Below are 21203 nucleotides of genomic sequence, written 5' to 3'. Positions count from 1 at the left end.
GTGGTGTGCCTGTTATCCAGCTTTAACAGTGAACTGAACGGTCCAAGCAGCAAGCAATCACGTACGGGCAACATGACCCTACAGTACTTTTACCTCACATCTGTCCACCGCTGAGATCAGTATTAAAGAATCAGGCTTTTAACCGCATGGATTGTGTGTTTGGACAGCTATGGTTAAAATGAACATTTTAAAATGATTCACTCACCCTAGTTTCAGTCCTGTGTGACTCTTTTTCGTATAGAACCCAAAAGGACGTGTCAGGTTGAATGTTGATGATGCTCTTTTCCATACAGTGGCCATCAATCTCCAAAAAGGACCAAACAATTATCATGAAAGTCTTCTAAGGCCATACAATAGCTTTTTAAGAGGAAAAGACCAAAAAGTTCACTATTAATCATTTGAAAGTCTTGCCCTCGGCTACAGCTGTCAAATCTCATTCACATTTCCTTTTCAAATATTCTATGTGAAGATGAAGGAATGAGATGAGGCTGAGTAAATGATGACAGATTTTTCATTTTGGGGATAATTAACATTTTATATATTCTCTTATTGCAGTTCACAGTGCAGTAGCAAATGTTAACAAATACAACATTTCATTTTAAATAATGTATTAGTAATGTAATGTAGCGGTAATGTTAATTCTTAGTTCATATTAACTAAAGTAATTAACTAATGTTAACTAAAACCTAAAGTGTAACCCATAAATAAATATCAAAAAAAGTTTGACTATAATGTCCGCAACCATCAGCAGAACTGCCTGCAACAGCAGTCTAAAGTCAATGGTTGCACTTTATCTCTCTCTCTCTCTTTTTTTTTTTTTTTTTTTTTGTCTGTGCCATGTTTCACATTCAGCCAATGGTGCTTTTTTTATCAGGGTTGCAGGAGGGCAGCCATATACTGCTCCACTTACTTCTAATTGTAATTCGATAGCGCATAATCTCAAATTTGTTACGCATCACATTTTATAATATGGTAATATTGTAATGGTAAGTGGCTGGCCGCACTTGGCCTGGACCGAAGCAGATGGCAGCAGCTTCCTCCCACCTCAGGTGATTAGGGAGACAGGTTTTGTGATCTGAAACTCCGAAATAGAGGCCATAAAGGGTTCATCATCTCACAGAGGGAAAAAAAAAAAGTTTCAAAGTGATGTAGTGTTTAAAAGCTTTTAGATGGTTTTTTGGGTGGGGAATATGGGGTTAGAGAGGTTTCTGGGAACTCAATTTGTATCAATATTTTATGAAAGGCAGAAACCTGTCGGAGTTCAGGCCACGGTTCCACATCGATAGCATCAAATGGACCAGCAGTGATATTTCTCATCTTTATTCCACTTCAACAGGCACCTCTTGCAATTTTAAGATGAAATAAGGTTTTTTTCACACCATTGACCTCAAAATGGAAAATGCACATTACTGTGTATAATGTATTTACCAAGAGACCAGACTTATTTGAATCAGTTCACCCAAAATCATTCAGATTTGTTCACTGATTTGTTCGTTACGTCATTAGACCAGTAAGTGAAAGCAATTTTTTTGTATGTTATGAATAAGTCTCTGAAATATAAAAAAAAAATATATATAAGATTCCAGTTTAAATATTATAAACATTTCCCCAAAATTAACTTTCCTAACTAACTTTTGTCAATTGTTGGCTTGACTTTTATCAAACTTTTAAAAGGCATAGTGATAGCCTGAATAAACGAACCATGAGTTTCAGTTACGTACGGTCATCTGCCATTGTTCTTTCTGTTGTGCTAAACCTCCTATTGTTTTTCTTTTCCAGTGGGAGGAAGTAAGCGGCTACGACGAAAACCTCAACACCATTCGAACGTACCAGGTGTGCAACGTCTTCGAGTCCAACCAGAACAACTGGCTGCTCACCACCTTCATCGCTAGGCGCGGTGCTCAGCGCATTTACGTGGAGATGCGTTTCACCGTCCGAGACTGCAGCAGCATCCCGCGAGTGCCTGGGTCCTGTAAGGAGACCTTTAACCTGTACTACTACGAGACGGACTCCGTCATCGCCACCAAAGGTGGGGCGTTCTGGATGGAGGCTCCGTATTTGAAGGTGGACACCATTGCGGCGGACGAGAGCTTCTCACAGGTGGATTTTGGTGGTAGGTTGATGAAAGTGAACACGGAGGTGCGGAGCTTCGGTCCACTCTCGAAAAATGGCTTTTATCTGGCGTTCCAGGACTATGGTGCGTGCATGTCCCTGCTGTCCGTGCGTGTGTTTTTTAAGAAATGCCCCAGCGTGGTGCAGAACTTTGCAATCTTTCCAGAGACCCTGACCGGGGCAGAGAGCACTTCGCTGGTGATCGCTCGCGGGATGTGCATCCCGAACTCTGAGGAAGTGGACGTACCCATTAAGTTGTACTGTAATGGCGATGGGGACTGGATGGTTCCGATTGGGAGCTGCACCTGCAAGGCGGGATTTGAGCCGGATAATGGGAACGTCTGTCGAGGTAAGAGTTTGGGTTCCAGTAGTGTTGATCTTTGGTTCATATAAGTATGTTTATTGATTTATTTAGAAGTGTTTTTAATGGATCTTTTTCAGTTGGTGGAAAGCAAAGGATATTCTTTGGTATCTTTCTGAGCTTTTCTCACTGACAAGATTTATCTTTGTTGAAAAGACTTTAAACTGTATGAATTTCCATTTTATTCCACGTTTATGTTGGTTTAGAGCTGGAGCAGTACAGTATAGCCATGACATTTACCGACAATACGTTTTTCTAGTGAACAGGCTGACTAAAGACATCTTGCTGGTTAATCTAGTTGATAAGTGGGGATAAAAGCAACCAAAACCCAACATTTGCTGGTAACCCAGTGTTAGTCACTGGTTAACCCTGGTCTTTTAGCTCTAGAAAGATATTTAGTAGCTTTGACTAATGAACTTCCTCTAGATTGAGTTGATATGTGCAGATTTGTGATTATTTGAGAAGACTCAACAGATTTTGAGTTTGAGTAGATTTATTCTGGATTAATATGGCGACGTGCACATGTGTTTGAGATCTAAAGAGAGCAGAATGTGGTGTTGATGTTGGGTTGAATGATGCACACTTTTTTTCATTCTTGTCTATATTTAGTCGCTCTGTTTTCATATGGACATTGACACACACAGACACACACACAATCATATTGTTCTCTCAAGGTCTGCAATTGGCCGATTTGGCCTTCACTCAAGGCCAGTGCCATATTGACTCCCTCAGGACCAAACGTGTAGAGAGACGATAAGATTGACTGACAGCTATCTGTCTTGATCAATAAACAGATATGCCACTTAGTTTGGTTGGGCCAACTTTGAGGACCAAAGGTGCCTCTACACATAAAAACACACATGCACAGGTGGCAGCTTTGTTGAGTTCGTTGACATCCTCAGGCAAGGTGGTCTTATCACAGAGAGATGGTCATGATGTCTATATATATATATATATATATATATATATATTTAACACACACACATGAATTATGCTTGGATTGGCTATTTTGTTGTTGTTTTGTACAGTATTTTGCTTTCACCTGGGTCTTGACATGTTGAAGTGAAGACGAGGAAAAATGTTTAAAAACAAAATGTATTAGAGGAACAAGTGAAGTTAAAAATAATATAGGTGTAAATGGACAGAAACACACCAGCAATTGCTGGAAGTGACAGAAAAATGATGATCTGATAATAAGATTTCTGAAGTCGATGCTGGAAACGTGTCGTGGTTGTGCTTGGTGAGGACACGGTGTCGGATGTCTTCTGGAATGCTCAGTGATCTGGAAGAAGTGATAAAGTTGTCATAAACTTAGATTAAAGTTTAAAGATTAAAGATGGTTGAGGTTTTGCAGGGTGTTAGTGCCTGGTGTAAAGCCTTGTCATCTAGATGTGGCCGCGGTTTTTAAAAGCCAGTGTGTTAGCGGATTAACGATTTCGCACACAGCAAGTCACCACTAATTACAGCTGCTTTGATCTGCGAGTTCCCATAAAGGCTTTTGATGGGGTAATATATTGCAGTCTGAACATGCACACACACATTACATTCTTATAAAGTTTCCATAAATTCTCCAGGGTTGATTTTACCAGCACAGGCAACCTGGGGTAATAAGTATTCCTTTAAAGTTCATTAGTCTGTTTTTGTTGATGGTCGTCTGGTTCCAAAGCTTCCCACCCCCCTCTGCTTTCATTGGTCAATTTGGACCTGGAGAGGGTGATTAGAGGTTGATTAGAGTAATTGGTCTTTTGGGTTAATGAAGGTGTCTGAGCTATTATAAATGTGTCTCAAAGGAAGTCTGAGCAGCTTTGTGTCTTGGAAGGGATTACAGCATACTACTGACTACATAGTCACATTACACACTGTGTGCTGCCTACTGTTTTTTTTGTTGTTTTTTTTTGGTACATGTGGTACACTGCAAAGTAATTTTATTACTTTTTTGTCTTATTTTCTAGTATGAAAATGACAATATTAAGTTTTGTTTTCTGAAAAATGTATCGAAATTAAGTGAGGTTTATGCTTAAAACAGGAAAAAGAAATGGCCTATGAGGTAAGAAAAAAAAAAAGAAAAAAACTGCAAAAGCAGGTTTATTGATTTTTTTGTTCCTTCCATAAACATAAAACTGACTTAATTTCTCAAGAAACAACACATACGTTATTTTGGAACAAAACTAAATGCTTCATGATTTAAGAATGTTTAGATATTTTTAATGTAAAACAGGACCAAACAATGACTAAGAAAGTGACTTTTGGCAGTGAAATGGTGTACTGTACATTATAGTCTAGGATATGCAGTGTGCTGTTTATACTGCGCTTTTTAGCAAAAAAAAAAAAAAAAAGTGGGTCATCCAGGTTGCCCATGCATATAAAACATTTAGTACTTGGCACATTATAGTTACTGCAAAAATAGTATGAGTAGTATGCTATTAGAAAACAGCCAAGGTGTCTCCAGGAAGGTTTATCTATTTCTCTCTCATTTCCCTCGTTCACTCTATCTATCTAATGCACAGCTGGGTTTGTTATTTTGACCCTGCTCGAGGGAGTCTGAATAATCACTGTGTGTATGTCCACATATCTGTGTGAGAGTCGGATTAGATCTCACCCCGAGGGTGAGAAATGATGGCTGTCACCCGAAGTAAAATCAGAATATTAATAAAATAACCTCCCCCATTAACCACAGCACTCAGCACAGAGAGGCCGTGTTGTGTTGGCTCGGCTCAGCTTCGGTTCTGCAGTAAAAGTGATTGGGACCAGGCTGGGGCGAGCCGATTGGGGTGCAGATCTGGCTCTATATTCTGCCGGTGTGTGTCTCCAGCGCTCTGACAGAGGGGTGAGAGGCCGGACGACCCCTCACAGGCTGCGGAATTGAACAGAGATACACTCACCGCAAGAGCTGTCTGAACTGACACACACCTGGAGAGAGCAGACAGCTCTATACACACACACACACACACACACACACACACACACACACACACACACACACACACACACACGCACACACACACACACACACACACACACACACACACGTTTAGCTTTTTCAAATGCACGTATACAAAATACTTTCCTCTGTGAAAGTATTTTGTATGTGTATATAAATACACATACAATTTGTTTGTGTATGTAAATACACATAAATACTATACAAACACTTGCACTGTATAAACACAAACATATATACAGTACACAAATGCACACAAATATAGGCTTATAAAAACCCACACAGCTATATGCACACTCAAAATGAGGTAGGCAAATATAATCGCATACATATACTGTAGACATAAGCTGCTTTTCCATCCATGTATTTTTATGCTAATTTTGGGTTTGGGCTATTGCATAAAACAAATCCGGATGTAAGCACCAACATTTGAATAAAGTTTTTAAAATGCTGCAAACATCTATATGCTTGCTTCAAACCTGTATGAATTTCTTTCTTTTTCTGAACAAAAAGGAAGATATTTTGAAGAATGTCGGTAACCAAACAGCTATTGGACCCCATTGACTTGACTTCTGTGGATGTCAATGGGGTCCATCAACCTGATGCTTACCGACATTCTTCAAAATATCTTCTTTTTTTTTGTTCAGCAGAACAAAGAAATTCACACAGGTTTGAAACAACTTGAGGGTAAGTAAATGATGACAGAATTTTCATTTTTAAAGGGGTGGTTGATTATGATTTCACTTTTTTAACCTTAGTTAGTGTGTAATGTTTCTGTTTGAGCATAAACAACATCTTCAAGGTTTCAATGCTCAAAGTTCAAAGCTAAGGGAGATATATGCTTTTAAATAAATCACTTTTTAAAGACTACAACAAACGACTGGTTGGGACTACACAACATTCCTCCTGGGTTAGTGACATCACCAACACTAAAATATACATGATTTATAGATTATCAAGACAGAATATGCTAATCAATGACTAGAAGATAACTACACATAAGCTACATAAATTCATCAACTAACCATACAGAAATGTCCTGTTGCTTTCTACATGTTGTCATCTCTTCTTGAGTCTCTCCATCATTGACTGAATCCGGTTTGAACATAAAAGGCTAAACATTTTCAGTGCATGTCTGTGTGAGTGCAAGCTGTTGAAGCTCCGCCCTCTGTGCTGGAGCAGCAGCTCATTTGCATTTAAAGGAACAGACACAAAACGGTGTGTTTTTGCTCACCCTCAAAAATGGACAATTTTAACATGCTATATAAAAATATATCTGGGGTATTTTGAGCTAAAACTTCACATACACACTTATTTTACATCTTGTGAAAAGGGCATTATACCACCGCTTTAAGTGAGCTATCCCTTTAAGCATTCCTTTTTCTTTTTTTTTTCTATGATGCAAACTATGACAGAAACACATTTACCAAAAATATTGGTATATGCACATCAGACTGAATAATTTGTATATTTGATGGAGACATTAAAATGTCTATTATGTATATATTCTATAGCCTATGTGATATTTTTTTTACATAAATTAAATTAACAACAGACTTGCACCTTTAGATTTACATACACATTGAACAGATTGACACAGACAAATAAACACGCAAAACATGCATGCATGCAGTTGCAGATCTATATACACACACACAAAAGGCCATTGAAAAGCACTCACATTGTTACATAAACACACACCTACGGCTCTATATACATGCACAATCAGGCATAGGCAAACACAGCAGAGCTCTATTAAAACATGCATAAACAAACACACACATGCTAGTCATTGAGTACAGAAGCAAACCCCTACACACACTCACACACTGATACCATTATGTACAACAAACAGCTCAGGTTTTGGACATCTGGAAGATCCCACTCATCTAGCTGAAGTTTGTTTACTCCTTTTAGACCGCGCGGTCCAATCAGTGTTCCACCGTCTGCATGCGAGATGATCCGCTGTGCTTTTCCCAGAGAGAAGAACCCTCTTCCCCTCTCAAAAATCCCACCAAATGACCCACAACAAGCACGAGCAGATGGGGCCGTGTGTTGAGGATGCAGATTTGTGTACATGATGATTTTCTGATGGCGACTGCCAACATTTGGGAGCAAACAGAGGATAGCTGGCTGTTCGGTTCTTCTGAATTTGAGTAGTCGCATTTCTAAAGGAGGTGTTTGGTAAATTGGTGTTTCACCGACATACTTTGTGATTTTGAATTCTGTGTTTATCACAGAACAACTAGTGTGTCCTTAGAAATCGAATCCCGTGTGTATAATGTCTGTAATTGCAGTATAATATTATTTTGACCTTTGTCGGATGCCGTAACTAAAGCTAGATTTCTTATTTGCGACCTGGTCCACCTTCATTTCCAGCCTGTACATGAAATCACAGATGTCCTTTTATATATATATATATATATATATATATATATATATATACACTGCTCAAAAAAATTAAAGGAACACTTTGAAAACACATCAGATCTCAATGGGGAAAAATGTCATGCTGGATATCTATACTAATATGGACTGGGTAATGTGTTATGAACAAAAGGATGCCACATCGTTTGATGGAAATGAAAATGATCAACCTACAGAGGATTGAATTCAAAGACACCGCGGAAATCTAAGTGAAAAAATGATGTAGCAGGCTTGTCAATTTTGCTGAAATTTCATTGCAGCAACTCAAAATGGTACTCAGTAGTTTGTATGGCCCCCACGTGCTTGTATGCATGCCTGACAACGTCGGGGCATACTCCTAATGAGACGACGGATGGTGTCCTGGGGTATTTCCTCCCAGATCTGGACCAGCGCATCACTGAGCTCCTGGACAGTCTGAGGTGCAACCAGGTGATGTCAGATGGACCGAAACACAATGTCCCAGAGGTGTTCTATTGGATGTAGGTCAGGTGAGCGTGGTGGCCCTTCAATGGTATCATTCCTTCATCCTCCAGGAACTGCCTGCATGCTCTCGCCACATGAGGCCGGGCATTGTTGTGCACCAGGAGGAACCCAGGACCCACTGCACCAGCATAGGGTCTGACAATGGATCCAAGGATTTCATCCCGATACCTAATGGCAGTCAGGGTGCCATTGTCTAGCCTGCAGAGGTCTATGCATCCCTCCATGGATATGCCTCCCCAGACCATCACTGACCCACCACCAAATCGGTCATGCTGAACGATGTTACAGGCAGCATAACATTCTCCACGGCTTCTCCAGACCCTTTCCTGTCTGTCACGTGCTCAGGGTGAACCTGCTCTCATTTGTGAAAACCACAGGGCACCAGTGGCGGACCTGCCAATTCTGGTGTTCAATGGGAAATGCCAATCGAGCTCCCTGGTGCTGGGCAGTGAGCACGGGGCCCACTAGAGGACGTCGGGCCCTCAGGCCACCCTCATGAAGTCTGTTTCTGATTGTTTGGTCAGAGACATTCACACCAGTGGCCTGCTGGAGGTCATTTTGTAGGGCTCTGGCAGTGCTCATCATGTTCCTCCTCGCACAAAGGAGCAGATACCGGTCCTGCTGATGGGTTAAGGACCTTCTACGGCCCTGTCCAGCTCTCCTAGAGTAGCTGTCTGTCTTCCTGGAATCTCCTCCATGCTCTTGAGACTGTGCTGGGAGACACAGCAAACCTTCTGGCAATGGCACGTATTGATGAGCCATCCTGAAGGAGCTGGACTGCCTGCGCAACCTCTGTAGGGTCCAGGTATCGCCTCATGCTACCAGTAGTGACACTGACCCTAGCCAAATGCAAAACTGGTGAAAAACAGTCCGAAAAGATGAGTAGGGAAAAAAATTTCAGTGGCCTCCACCTGTAAAACCATTCCTGTTTTGGGGGTTGTCTCACTGTTGCCCATCTAGTGGACCTGCTGTTAATGTCATTAACACTAAAGCAGCTGAAACTGATTACCAACCCCCTCTGTTACTTAACTGACCAGATCAATATCCCAGGAGTTTAACTGACTTGATGATATTCTCTGATTAAAAAGTGTTCCCTTTATTTTTTTGAGCAGTGTATATATATATATATATATATATATAATTGTACATCAAACGCCATTTAGAAAACCAATCTCTTCTGAATAGTGCTAGGTCTGTATTTGTGTGTGTGTGTGTGTGTGTGTGTGTGTGTGTGTGTGTGTGTGTGTGTGTGTGTGTGTGTGTGTGTGTGTGTGTGTGTGTGTGTGTGTGTGTGTGTGTGTGTGTGTGTGTGTGTGTGTGTGTGTGTGTGTGTGTGACTAAAAGCAGCTTTTGGACCGAAATGAGGAGAACTGTGGCAGACATAGTAATTTCGACTCCTGCTTCTCTCTCTCCAGAACAGGGCCAAAAGAGACATCCAATCTGTGTGTTTCTTTCTGTCTCCAGCTCTCGGAATAGGAATACACACTGAATACGATTGGCATATAAGTAAATACAGTTGTCATCTCTTCTGAGTGCTTTATGCTGCTCTGTACACACACATTTTATTTAGGGAAGTGACCACATTGATTCAATAAATAAACAAATCAACTGAATAACTACTCACAGAGTACATTCTGTCCATTTTTCTGCCACTTATCTGGGACCAGTAAACCTTAAAAAAAAATATTTAATTGTTTTCAATGTTAGTATTTAATAATATTTTGAATTGGCTTTGAAAAATTATTCATGCTTTGATTTGAATTTTAGTTTAAGGTTTAGTATGGCTTTTTGGGGGCTTTTGGCATTTATACTTATTTTTTTATTCAGCATGTCTTTTTTTCTTTTTCTTTTAAGACGAAAGTTTATATATGTTCAATGAAACCTTTAAACTTGAAAAATATTAACTTAATTGTTGTCAATAACAGAACTGAACCTAAATAACTATAATAATTTATTTTGGCATTTTTGTTTTAATTTTTATCCAGATTCCTTTTTTGCGTTTTTATTTTATTTTAAATAATTAAAGTTTAAATAAAAAAAATAAAAAATAACAATAGCGAACCTAAAAAAATAAATAAAAATATATATAATAATAATAATAATATATGTTGACATTTTCTTAATTTTTTTTCTTTACTTTTTTAAACTTTTTTTTTTCAAGTTGAAAGTTTTCATTGAAAAAAAACCCAGAATAACTATAATTGTCACGCTGGGTTCTCAAAGAGGACGATGGAGGCCAGGGTAACAAAATAACAAGAAGCTTTATTTCTAACAACAATAGTAAACTAGGTGCGAAACAGTGTGATTTAACACAAACAATAACCGACCAAGACACAGGACATGAAGGGAACTTAAAAACACAGATGAACAAAGAAGGCAACAGCTGAAGACAATGATGACTGGCAGGTGCGGGTAATGGAGAAGGCCGTGCAGGTGTGTGACATGGAGGATCATGGGAACTGTAGTGCAGACAATGACAGTGACAGTGAAGAAGACGATGACAGTGACAGAGAAGATGACAATGACGGTGACGATGATCGTGATGGTGACAATAATACTGTGTTTTACAGCATACTAAATTTTGCATTTTGGCTGCTGTTAATTAGTACTTTTTACAAACATATTTTTGTCTGGTTTTGGTTATGTTATAAACATTTTGGTTGTAAATATATTAAAATGTTTTATTTAGTTTTTATAACAATGTAATTTGTACATTTGAATCATACGTTTCGAAAGTTTAGTCATTACACTAAACGTTTGTGGAATTTTATGGGATTTTCTTTATATATATATATAAATAATAATAATAATAATTAGAATTATTATTATTATTATTATTATTTAATAAAAAAAATTGTTTATGGAATTTTGTGCAATTTTCTTTATACATATATAACAGCAGTGACTCGGGGGATTTACTCTTAGGTATGTGCTTGTCACTTTTAAAACTTTGCAGTGGCTATGTGTCCTCTGTTTATCCGTCTCTCTCTTTCTCCCTGTCGCTCTCTCTCTCTCTTCTCCCTCTGTTTGTCTCTGTCTCTCGTTTTCCCTCTGCTCTCTCAAAAGTCATCGAGGACACAGCGGTATGAAAAGTGAGTGTGTTTTAATGCTCATTTTAATTACACATTTGAAGAGCACAAACAAACCCTCCCCTCGGCGCTGCCGTTCAGAAGTGTCACGGCTCCATCTCTGTGATCTTCATGTTTACACCATGTACACAAAGCTATAAAAACAGAAGAGCTCTTCGCTAGCTTTGCTCTGATGGAGAGAGAGCTTTTTGGCTTCATGTTGAGGGAGGATAAACTCTGACCGTACGTTCTGTAAGAACACTAGATGCCTTTTAACAGAGACTTTAAAGTGGAACCTTTGAGCTTTATAGCTACGGTGAAATCATCAGTTCATGTGATTCTGTACGCCCACTTATACAAACACACTATTTACTAGTGTTTGATATGGCAACATCACTAGCACTGTTGCTCATACTGAAGGCTGGAGGGTTGCTTGTTGAGGAGAAGTGTAATCTTACTTTTCTAAGAGGTTGGACTTACTGGACTCATCAATCCATCCATCCATCCATCCATCCATCCATCCATCCATTTATTTATCTTTCCATCGTTCCATCATTCGATCTATCCATCTCTCTTACGCTCTGTCTATCCATCTATTGTTCTGTCACTCTACCGTTCTGTCTTCCCATCTATTGTTCTGTCACTCTACCGTTCTGTCTTCCCATGTATTCATCGTTCTATCTGTCTGTCAGTCTGTCTGTCTATCGTTTTGTTTGTTTGTCTGTCTGTCTATTTATCTTTCTGCCCGTCTATATTTCCATCCATCCATCCATCCATCCATCCATCCATCCATCCATCCATCCATCCATCCATCCATCCATCCATCCATCCATCCATCCATCCATCCATCCATCCATCCATCCATCCATCCATCCATCCATCCATCCATCCATCCATCCATCCATCCATCCATCCATCCATCCATCCATCCATCCATCCATCCATCCATCCATCCATCCATCCATCCATCCATCCATCCATCCATCCATCCATCCATCCATCCATCCATCCATCCATCCATCCATCCATCCATCCATCCATCCATCCATCCTTTGAAACTTGAGACTAAACATAACTAACTCCATCATTTCCTCTGAGAAATGAAAGAGCAATCTCTGAGCCGTATCATTTTCATGGGGGAAGTTAGCATGCTTTATAGCTCTGATGGATCCGTGTCTGAGGGTTGAATGAGCAGGCCTACATTCTCCTCTGAGCTCTGCTTAATGTATTAATATTTACTTCAGTTATCTGGAGCAAACCACATGTTCTTCAGGGTTCTTCTGCTTCAGTAGCCCGTCAGGTTAGCAGTAAGTGTGGGTCAGTCATTGATCGGGTCAGGGTAATGGTTTGGAAAGCCTACACCAGCACCAGAGGCCCCGCACACGGCCCATAGCCAGAAACATGCAGGGAAAAATTTGTTTCCCAATCAATCAAACTGCTCCGCACACAGGCCAATGATTGATCGACTGCTAGTTCACTGCTGCACGCTTTGGTACTGACCCAGATAAGAGGCTTTTCCCCCCTGATTTTGACATTTTGTTTCAGCGCAGATTATCACTCATGTTTGTTAATGGTTGAATTGCAGTTGTTGCGTGTTATTTCGAATGAATGCAAGTGTACAGTAATTTTTTGATGTATGAATTTAAATAAAGTAAAATCTGGAAGACAGGAAGAGTTCACACAAAAGTGATCATCATTTACTCACCCTCATGTCATCACAATCCTGTATGTCTGCCATAGTTCCATGGAACAGGAGATGTTCACTTTAAGGCCCCTACAGTATCATACACTAGTTTTTTGCTAGTTTCAGCCCGACGCAGTTATCATTTTCACATCCTGCGCCACGCTGGTCTGAAAACGAGGAGTGTCCGGGCGCATTGATGGCATGTTGCTATTTTGAGGCTACTGAAATAGACTGCGCCATTGACCAACTGAAACCTGGTCTAAAGTAAATGGCGCAGTATACATTTTTTTTTACATTTTTGTACATTAAAAAAAAAAAAAATTTATTTAATTTTATTTTATTTAATTTTATTTTATTTTTTTATTTAAAGGGTTAGTTCACCCAAAAATGAAAATTCTGTCAGTAATTACTCACCCTCATGTTGTTCCAACCCCGTAAGACCTTCGTTCATCTTCGGAACACAAATTAAGATATTTTTGATTAAATCTGAGAGCTGGCTCACTCCTCCATAGGCTTCTAAGACACTATAACTTGCTGGCCCAGAAAATGCATTAAATACATCGTTAATATAGTCCAAGTGACTCCAGTGGCTCAATCTTAAGTTTATAAAGCGACGAGAATACTTTTTGTGCGCAAAACCCCCCCAAAATAACAACTTTATTCCACTATTCATTTCCTTCTCTCTGGGCCTCAACACAGAAGCGCTACGGAGTTACACTACGTGAAAAAACTCGAGGCCCAGAGACAAGGAAATGAATAGTGGAATAAATGAGTTATTTTTGTGTTTTTTTGCGCACAAAAAGTATTCTCGTCGCTTTATAAACTTAAGATTGAGCCACTGTAGTCACTTGGACTATATTAACGATGTCTTTAATGCATTTTCTGGGCCAGCAAGTTATAATGTCTTAGAAGCCTATGGAGGAGTGATCCAGCTCTCAGATTTAATCAAAAATATCTTAATTTGTGTTTATGTAAATAGCAACCTGCCATGGCGCGAGCACAACTGGTTTTTAAAGGGAATGGGAGATGAGACTCTGATTGTTTTTTTGCACGTTACGCCCAAAACACACCCATTACTCATTGAGAGAATAGGGACAACCCTTTTAGACCATGCGCCGACCATTTTTGCCGTCGTTAAACTACAGTAGCAAAAGTGGATTCGGACACGCCCTAAGTGCACTTGCGCCCTTTGCTTAAGACCAAGCGCTTAGATCGTTAAAATAGGGCCCTGAGAGTTGAATTGAAACATCCTAAATTCTCGTCATCTTTGAAAACGGCGCAAACATCATGTGGCTTATTATTAGGGTACTTTTATGTTGTTCCCATTCACTTCCATTGCATGGACAAGAGACACAGACGTTCTGCTTAATGTCTTTTTGTGTTCGCTGAATAATAAAGTCATACAGGGAAATTACATCATTTTCATTTTGGGGTGAACTATCCCCAAAAATGTAAGCAAAAAAGCTGTATCTGATTCTTTAAACAGACAAACATATGTTGATAAAGAAGGAGGAATGAATTAGTCCATTGATTATTTCTGAGATATTTATTATGGAAAAAGACAAAGCCAGTGTCCTGTCACTTCAGATGAAGTTGTTCACGCACCTCAGACTTGCTTGTTTAGCTCACCCATGCTGGCTTCAGGCGATACAAACAGCTGTCCTTTAACGGCCGAAGCCACTGACTAAGGAAAGGACCAAAAAAACACCCCACTGTGTGTGTTTGTGTCAGACAGAAGAAGCCACTGCTGCTTTCTAATCATCTTTGTGGCACCTTTCAAACCTCCTGCATACACCAGTTTGAGCAGGTTAAAGTGCAGTGCTGGAGAAACCTTCTTGAATGTCAGGGTCCTGTAAGAGAGCTGATACACGGCATTTTAGGAATCATATGCTCACTTTTATTCTCCTAACAGTAGACAGCAAAATGATACCTTATAAGACATAGGCTAACATTTGGCCAAATTGTTATAGTATACCTAATTGTGTTTTTTAAACATGCATTACTGGTCAAATGTTTGTTGTTTTTTTGGGGTTTTTTTTTATGCATTAAATTAATAAAAAATGACAGTAAAGATATTTATGATGTTATTATAAATGATTTCTTTTTCAAATAAATGTATTTTATTCATAAAAAAATCATTAAGAATTTGTATCACGTTTTCCACAAAAATATTAAACAACTGTTTTCAACATTAATAGTAATAAGAAATGTTTCTTGAGCAGCAAATCAGAATGATTCAGATGGATCATGTGACACTGAAGACTGGACTAATGATGCTGAAAATTCTGGAGAAAAAATTATTTTATAATATATTAAAATAGAAAAGAATTAATTATTTTAAATAATTGTAATACGATTTCACATTTTTTTATTGTATTTTTGATCAAATACATGCTGCCTTGGTGAGCATAATATACCTCTTTCAAAAACAATACCAAACTTCTGAACGGTACTCTACATGTATTCAGATCTGGCAATCCCAAAATGCATTGCAGTGAGTTCCATGAAATGTGTGTACAGAGAATAATATTGGACTGACATGTTCATATTCTTCGGATCTTGTTGGTCAGGATAATGTGTCCAGCTGCTTTGTAATTATTTGTTTTGTAATTAAAATAAGTTGAACCGAATTGTATTCAGTACTAAACATTAGCTATTGATTTCAAACCAGTCATGACTTGAGGTTGTATTTTTGTGATTCTTTTGTATTCTTCCTTAGAAGGCAGCTGCTAATGTAAACAGTCATGTTATGGTGAGGAATTAGCACAGAAACCATTCTCAGTCTGGTCTGTATGATTGTAAGAGTGATAAACAGAGCTCTCTCAGTGTGGAGTGTGAATGTGAAAGAAAAAGGAGAGGCCAGTTGGGACCCATAAATACTCACGCCTGCGGTGTGTGCGTGTATATTATTATCTCTGCTCTCTTTCTGACAGTGCTGATTTGTAGATTGGCTGATAGTCTGTTGTTTGTTTGGTTATTTATTCAGGAGTAGTGCTCTCCATTCTCTGAGCTGTCTAGTGCATATTTAATGCTCTGCTTTAGAAGCTCATATTACCTAGCGCTCTGCGTTTTAGACTCAGATACATGTGTGCTAGCGTGTCCTGAGGTTTGTGTTCCTGAAGAGTGTGTACGCAGCAGTGAAAATGAGACGGGTCTTTCTAAGAAACATGTGAAACGGGTCAGAACCGAAGAAATAAGGCATGAGATGCTTTTTCTGAGTTTTACCATAGGCCGGTTTTTGTTTTAGGAACGTGAAGCAGAGACACCAGAAAAGTATCTTTACAAATTACTTCTGGTTTTGGATTGACTTGAGACCTCAGAGGCCTGTGGATACACAACCCAAACAGCCAAAAGTGCAGCAATCAAAGTACCCGTGATAGACCTTATTTGTTTGAGCAATAGCAGAACCATTTTTGCTCAAATTAATCATTTATGGCAGAACATAAATATAACACCTTAAAGCAATAGGCCACAACAGATTTCATTAGAGTCATTTTAAAAGGGTCATGACATGTTCCTTGAGGTTCCCTTATAATGTTAATAAAGTAAAAAAAATAAAAAATAAAAATAATATATATATATATATATATATAGCCTATATATATATATATATATATGAAGACTTCAGATGCAAAAGCCTCTAAGTGCCATCTGAAATTTCCTTCTAGAATGATCATTTTTATCAAGCTTTGTATGTTTATGTTCTTTTATTTCACTTTAATGGCAATGACAGTTACCTATTAATTGTCATTAAAGTGAAATTACTGAACTTAAATATATGAGCTTGATAAAAATACTAATTTTAGAAGAAAATGTCAGATGGCACTTAGAGGCTTTTGCATCTGAAGTCTTCATATATATATATATATATATATATATATACATTTACAGTCAAAGCATTATGAAATCATTTACTTACAGCCTGTGATGCATCTGCTATCAGATCCAATATAATTGGCTGCTTCATCTTTCAACAAAAGTTTCTTTGCTAACTCTCCATTACACTGTGCCTCGTTTACACAACAAAATCTTCCAAACAAACATGTAATCCTCTGATTCGTTCCGGGACACCATCAAAATAAACCATCAACTTGTTTCCGATGCTGGGATCCTTCCGAAGCCTTTACATGGTCACAAATGAGCTGAATAATGTGTCAAAGCAAATTTCTTTCATTCTTCCATTTGTCTTGTTGTCAACAGACTCAAGAGGGTGAAACATGTCAGAAACAGAATACGCAGCTTTATATTGTATCATACAGCATTAGTGATTATAATGGTTTCTATTTGCTTTTGACTCGACACATCACTCACATCCAGTTTAGGTGTAGCTGTTAAGTGACTGAATGCCAGTGGGCGGGGCCTATGGTGCAATGATGTATAACTATTTGTCGGTGTCTTGCACTGGAGGCAGGAATATGCAAATGCATTTGTCTGTATGATGTCACAAATCCCACAATATCCAAAAGAGCCATTTTTGGAGCTCTATTAAATAAATGCTTGGTTTATAATTAGGAGGACATTTTAAACTATGAAACTTGCAGGATGTTTGAATGATACACTGTCCTCTTATGTGTCAAAAGAGGTCATATGCCATCAAGTCAAATTAAAAGTAAAAGTAAAAATCTCTAAACACCTGACACGATTAATTTACTTGAGAAGCAAAATTGTGTAAGAGGCAAAACCATCTGTTTTATAAATATGAATAACAGTCTGCATATTCTAGGCTGCGCACTTTCATTTAGTGAGTTAGTCTGTATTTTTTGTAGTTGAATGGACCCATTCCTATGCTGTAGTAGCAGTGTGTGTGTGATTTATTTCACTTTGCTCTCGGAGGACTGAATGTCGCAGTATGTTTTTATTCTTTTGTAATTGGTTAACCATGCTGAAAACGTATTGCCACGCTTGAAGCCTTTGTGTGATGGCCCATTTCTATGCAAACCACATGCATACACAGCACTAATACACACACACACACACACATACACGGAGGCTGGATGGCCTCCTCATTGTGTATTGTGTGCAGGCAGCTTTCAAACAAGACTAGTTGACCCTTTCACCGCCTGTGACATTGAATGGGATGGCCCCTCTCTCATTCTCTCTTCTTCATCAATCACACCATCTTGTGAGGCTTCATGGATGGATGTGAACGGCTGGATTCGGTCTTTTCCACAGGTCTTTATTTAACATTCAAGGGAGTGGTGGACAGAGAGAGGTTCACTAGCTGCTGTCTGAGTTACTGGAGAGAGACATGTTGAAATAGATTGATCCATCTTGACTGTGTTATTAATGCACTAATGATCTGATGTGTAGTATATGGAGGTTTATGCTGATCTGTTCACTGCAACCGTGTTTGATATTTCGGTGACAAACGTCTTCAATTTTGGTTTAAAGACAATCGTCTTTACATTTTGGTCTGGTTTCTCACATAAACTTATCATATGAGCTACTTTTATTTACTTTACTTTTCAGAGCTTGACTTTCTCATTTGTGTTTCAGGTTAAACAGAAATAATAATTCAAGTTTGGAGCAACATGAGGATTATTGAATTTATGGGTGAACTAACCCTTTAATATTGCTTCTGCCAAGCATAATTGCCTTTTCTGATAATTATGATCTTATGCGCAGATAATCTCTGTAATATCTAAAAATAGTTTTTATAATTATTAGCACAGTATAATCTTTCACACCTATTATAGTAAATGGATGGAACAAATCACAGTGCCATTTCTTCCTCCACTTTTTCATTGCAAATTCATATTATTGTTCAGTGTTTCATTTGCTTTGAGATCCTCTTTTGACTTCATAAGTTTCTTCACCTGATTGGTTGAAGATAAGCAGGCTTTGAAAGCTGGTTTGAAATGTTTCTTCTGAAGATGATGATGGCTGTTAATATGGAAAGGATTCATATCATTATTATTTCTTTATGGATGCAAATGACGTTGCATTATTCGAATATTAATTCTGATTGGTCAGAATGAATAATCATAATGCAGTGCATCTGAGTTATTCGCATAAACAAAATAATTTCATTAAAACAACAGTCAATTTGATTGCTTTGATTTGGTTTATTTGAGTGCATTTCTCTGGCTGTCAATCTCAAAACATGTAAAAAATTAAAATAAAAACAGTTGAACTATTATTGTAGGGTTTGGTTTTTCTGTTGCAAACTGAGAGTCATTGAGATCAGCATCCTATCAGCTTTACTTTGGATAATTTCTTTTTGCAAAACGAGATATTAGATTTGATGTTAGATTTTAAAATTGTCTATTTTTAATTGTTGGCCTATTTAATTAAACGGCTAAATAATTAATTGTTTTGTTAATGACAATTTTCTTTAAAGGACAAGTTCGGTATTTTACACTTAAAGCCCTGTTTACAGATCGTATCTGATTAAATAGAACGGTTAAGATTAAAATTTGGACACATGCTCCTGTCCCGAGAATTTTAGGTTTATTTCGCTTCCCCCCCCCCCACCCCCACAATGGTTGTCTATATGCACTGGAAGATTCCGACCTAAAAACACATTAAACTTTCGTTTACAAAGACGTGAAACTCACCGAGTGGTCAGGGGTGTTCACTGATATGTTCCATCAAAAATCGCTGAAAAAGATGCATTCCAACAGGTTTTATCGTAGTTTTTGTCCAACTCCATTGACTTGTTTAGGACGTGCTGTGAGACCGCAGCACCTTTACGATATTACTCCGCCGCTTCTTCTTCTGCTTCTTCTGTGTATTCAATGAAATGCCCGTGGTTTGCTTGCAATTGGCAAAGGTGCATTATCGCCACCAACTGGGCTGGAGTGTCTATTATTCAAGCTCTCAACGGAAGAATCACGGGTGTGACGCGTTTGGCAAAATAGGTCCACAAAAGCGAAATAAACCTAAAATTCTCGGGACAGCAGCATGTGTCCAAATTTTAATCTTAACCGTTCTATTTCATCAGATACGATCTGTAAACAGGGCTTTAAGTGTAAAATACCGAACTTGTCCTTTAAGTGAATCTTTAAATTAATAATAAAAATAATTTATGAATAATAGTAGAATAATAATTAATTAAGACATAATGGCAGATTAACTAAATTGTCAGTTATATCCAAACTACCATTAACATAATGGTTGTTTGGATATCAATAATCAAGTTACTCTGCTATGCCTGAACATCTCTTAGAACAGAGCATTATAACACTTGATGGTCCCCTTTAGACATTTTGTGTACTATAAGTAACCTTGCACCTACACCAACAACTAACTCTCATTAGACTGTCTGCTTAATACCTGCTAACACTGTACTGTGATGCTCCCCCAACAGACTAGAAGTAACATTTTAAGTAGATGCCAAAATATTCTACCAACCCTACCCCTACCCCTACCCCTACCCCTAACAGACACGTTGGTGCAATGTTACTTATTGTCAACAGAATGTCAAAATATCAGCAGTAGCAGGCAGCTTGGTGTTGCATTTTCACGACAACACAAGTTTTTTTCCGTTTTTTTTTCTGTAAAGAACATCATTAAAGGCGGCAGCGCTGCCGTGAGGAGGCCGTTTGGGTATTGTGACTGCTTGCGCATTCGAAAACATTCCCACAATGCACCGGGGATTTTCACAGCACGGCGGTTGGTTTGTATGAGCGGGAAAAAACGGAGAGGTATTTAAATTCTAAAAGCGAGTAGAGGTGGCCTTCATTCTGTGAGCGTCTGAATGAAGAAATCAGAAAATAGGCAGGAAGTCTGCTCATGTGTGGCGCATTCAGAAGGTTCCTTTCAGTTCCTCCTGTGTCTGAATGCCGTTAGAGACGACATTATTACGCTATTAGAGTGTACAAACACACAGCCTAATGATGGCCATTCGCACACTCGCATGCTGTGAAGTCACCTTGAAACCCAATTAAAGAGCTCTCTGACCTCTCCGATCTCTGGGCCCTATTATGTGGCTTGAGAAAAGGCCATGGTGACACGACAAATGAAAAAGGGAAAGAGACAGACGGGCTAGAAAGACTTCTGGCATGGGAGTGTGCTGAATAGCCTGAATAGGTGAAGAAAAGTGTCGCTTTTAATGAAGAGCCACATCATCCTCATCATCCACTTCCTCCCGCTCTCTTGGTTCCCTTCTTTATGGTGGGCTTCTTT

General features: G+C 38.6%; 1 protein-coding gene across 1 annotated transcript in view; it reads left to right on the top strand.

The window, feature by feature from the left end:
- The window catches only part of ephb1 (EPH receptor B1), a 256086-nt gene that overhangs the window by 89144 nt on the left and 145739 nt on the right, over nt 1-21203 (top strand). Inside the window, exon 3 of the mRNA XM_082173478.1 lies at nt 1780-2461. Within this exon, the coding sequence (XP_082029604.1) occupies nt 1780-2461 (682 nt within the window). The remainder of the gene's footprint in view (nt 1-1779; nt 2462-21203) is intronic.

This window comes from Leuciscus leuciscus, assembly GCF_965113295.1.
Source record: "Leuciscus leuciscus genome assembly, chromosome: 6".
NCBI lineage: Eukaryota > Metazoa > Chordata > Actinopteri > Cypriniformes > Leuciscidae > Leuciscus > Leuciscus leuciscus.
This window is presented reverse-complemented; position numbering and strand designations above follow the sequence as displayed.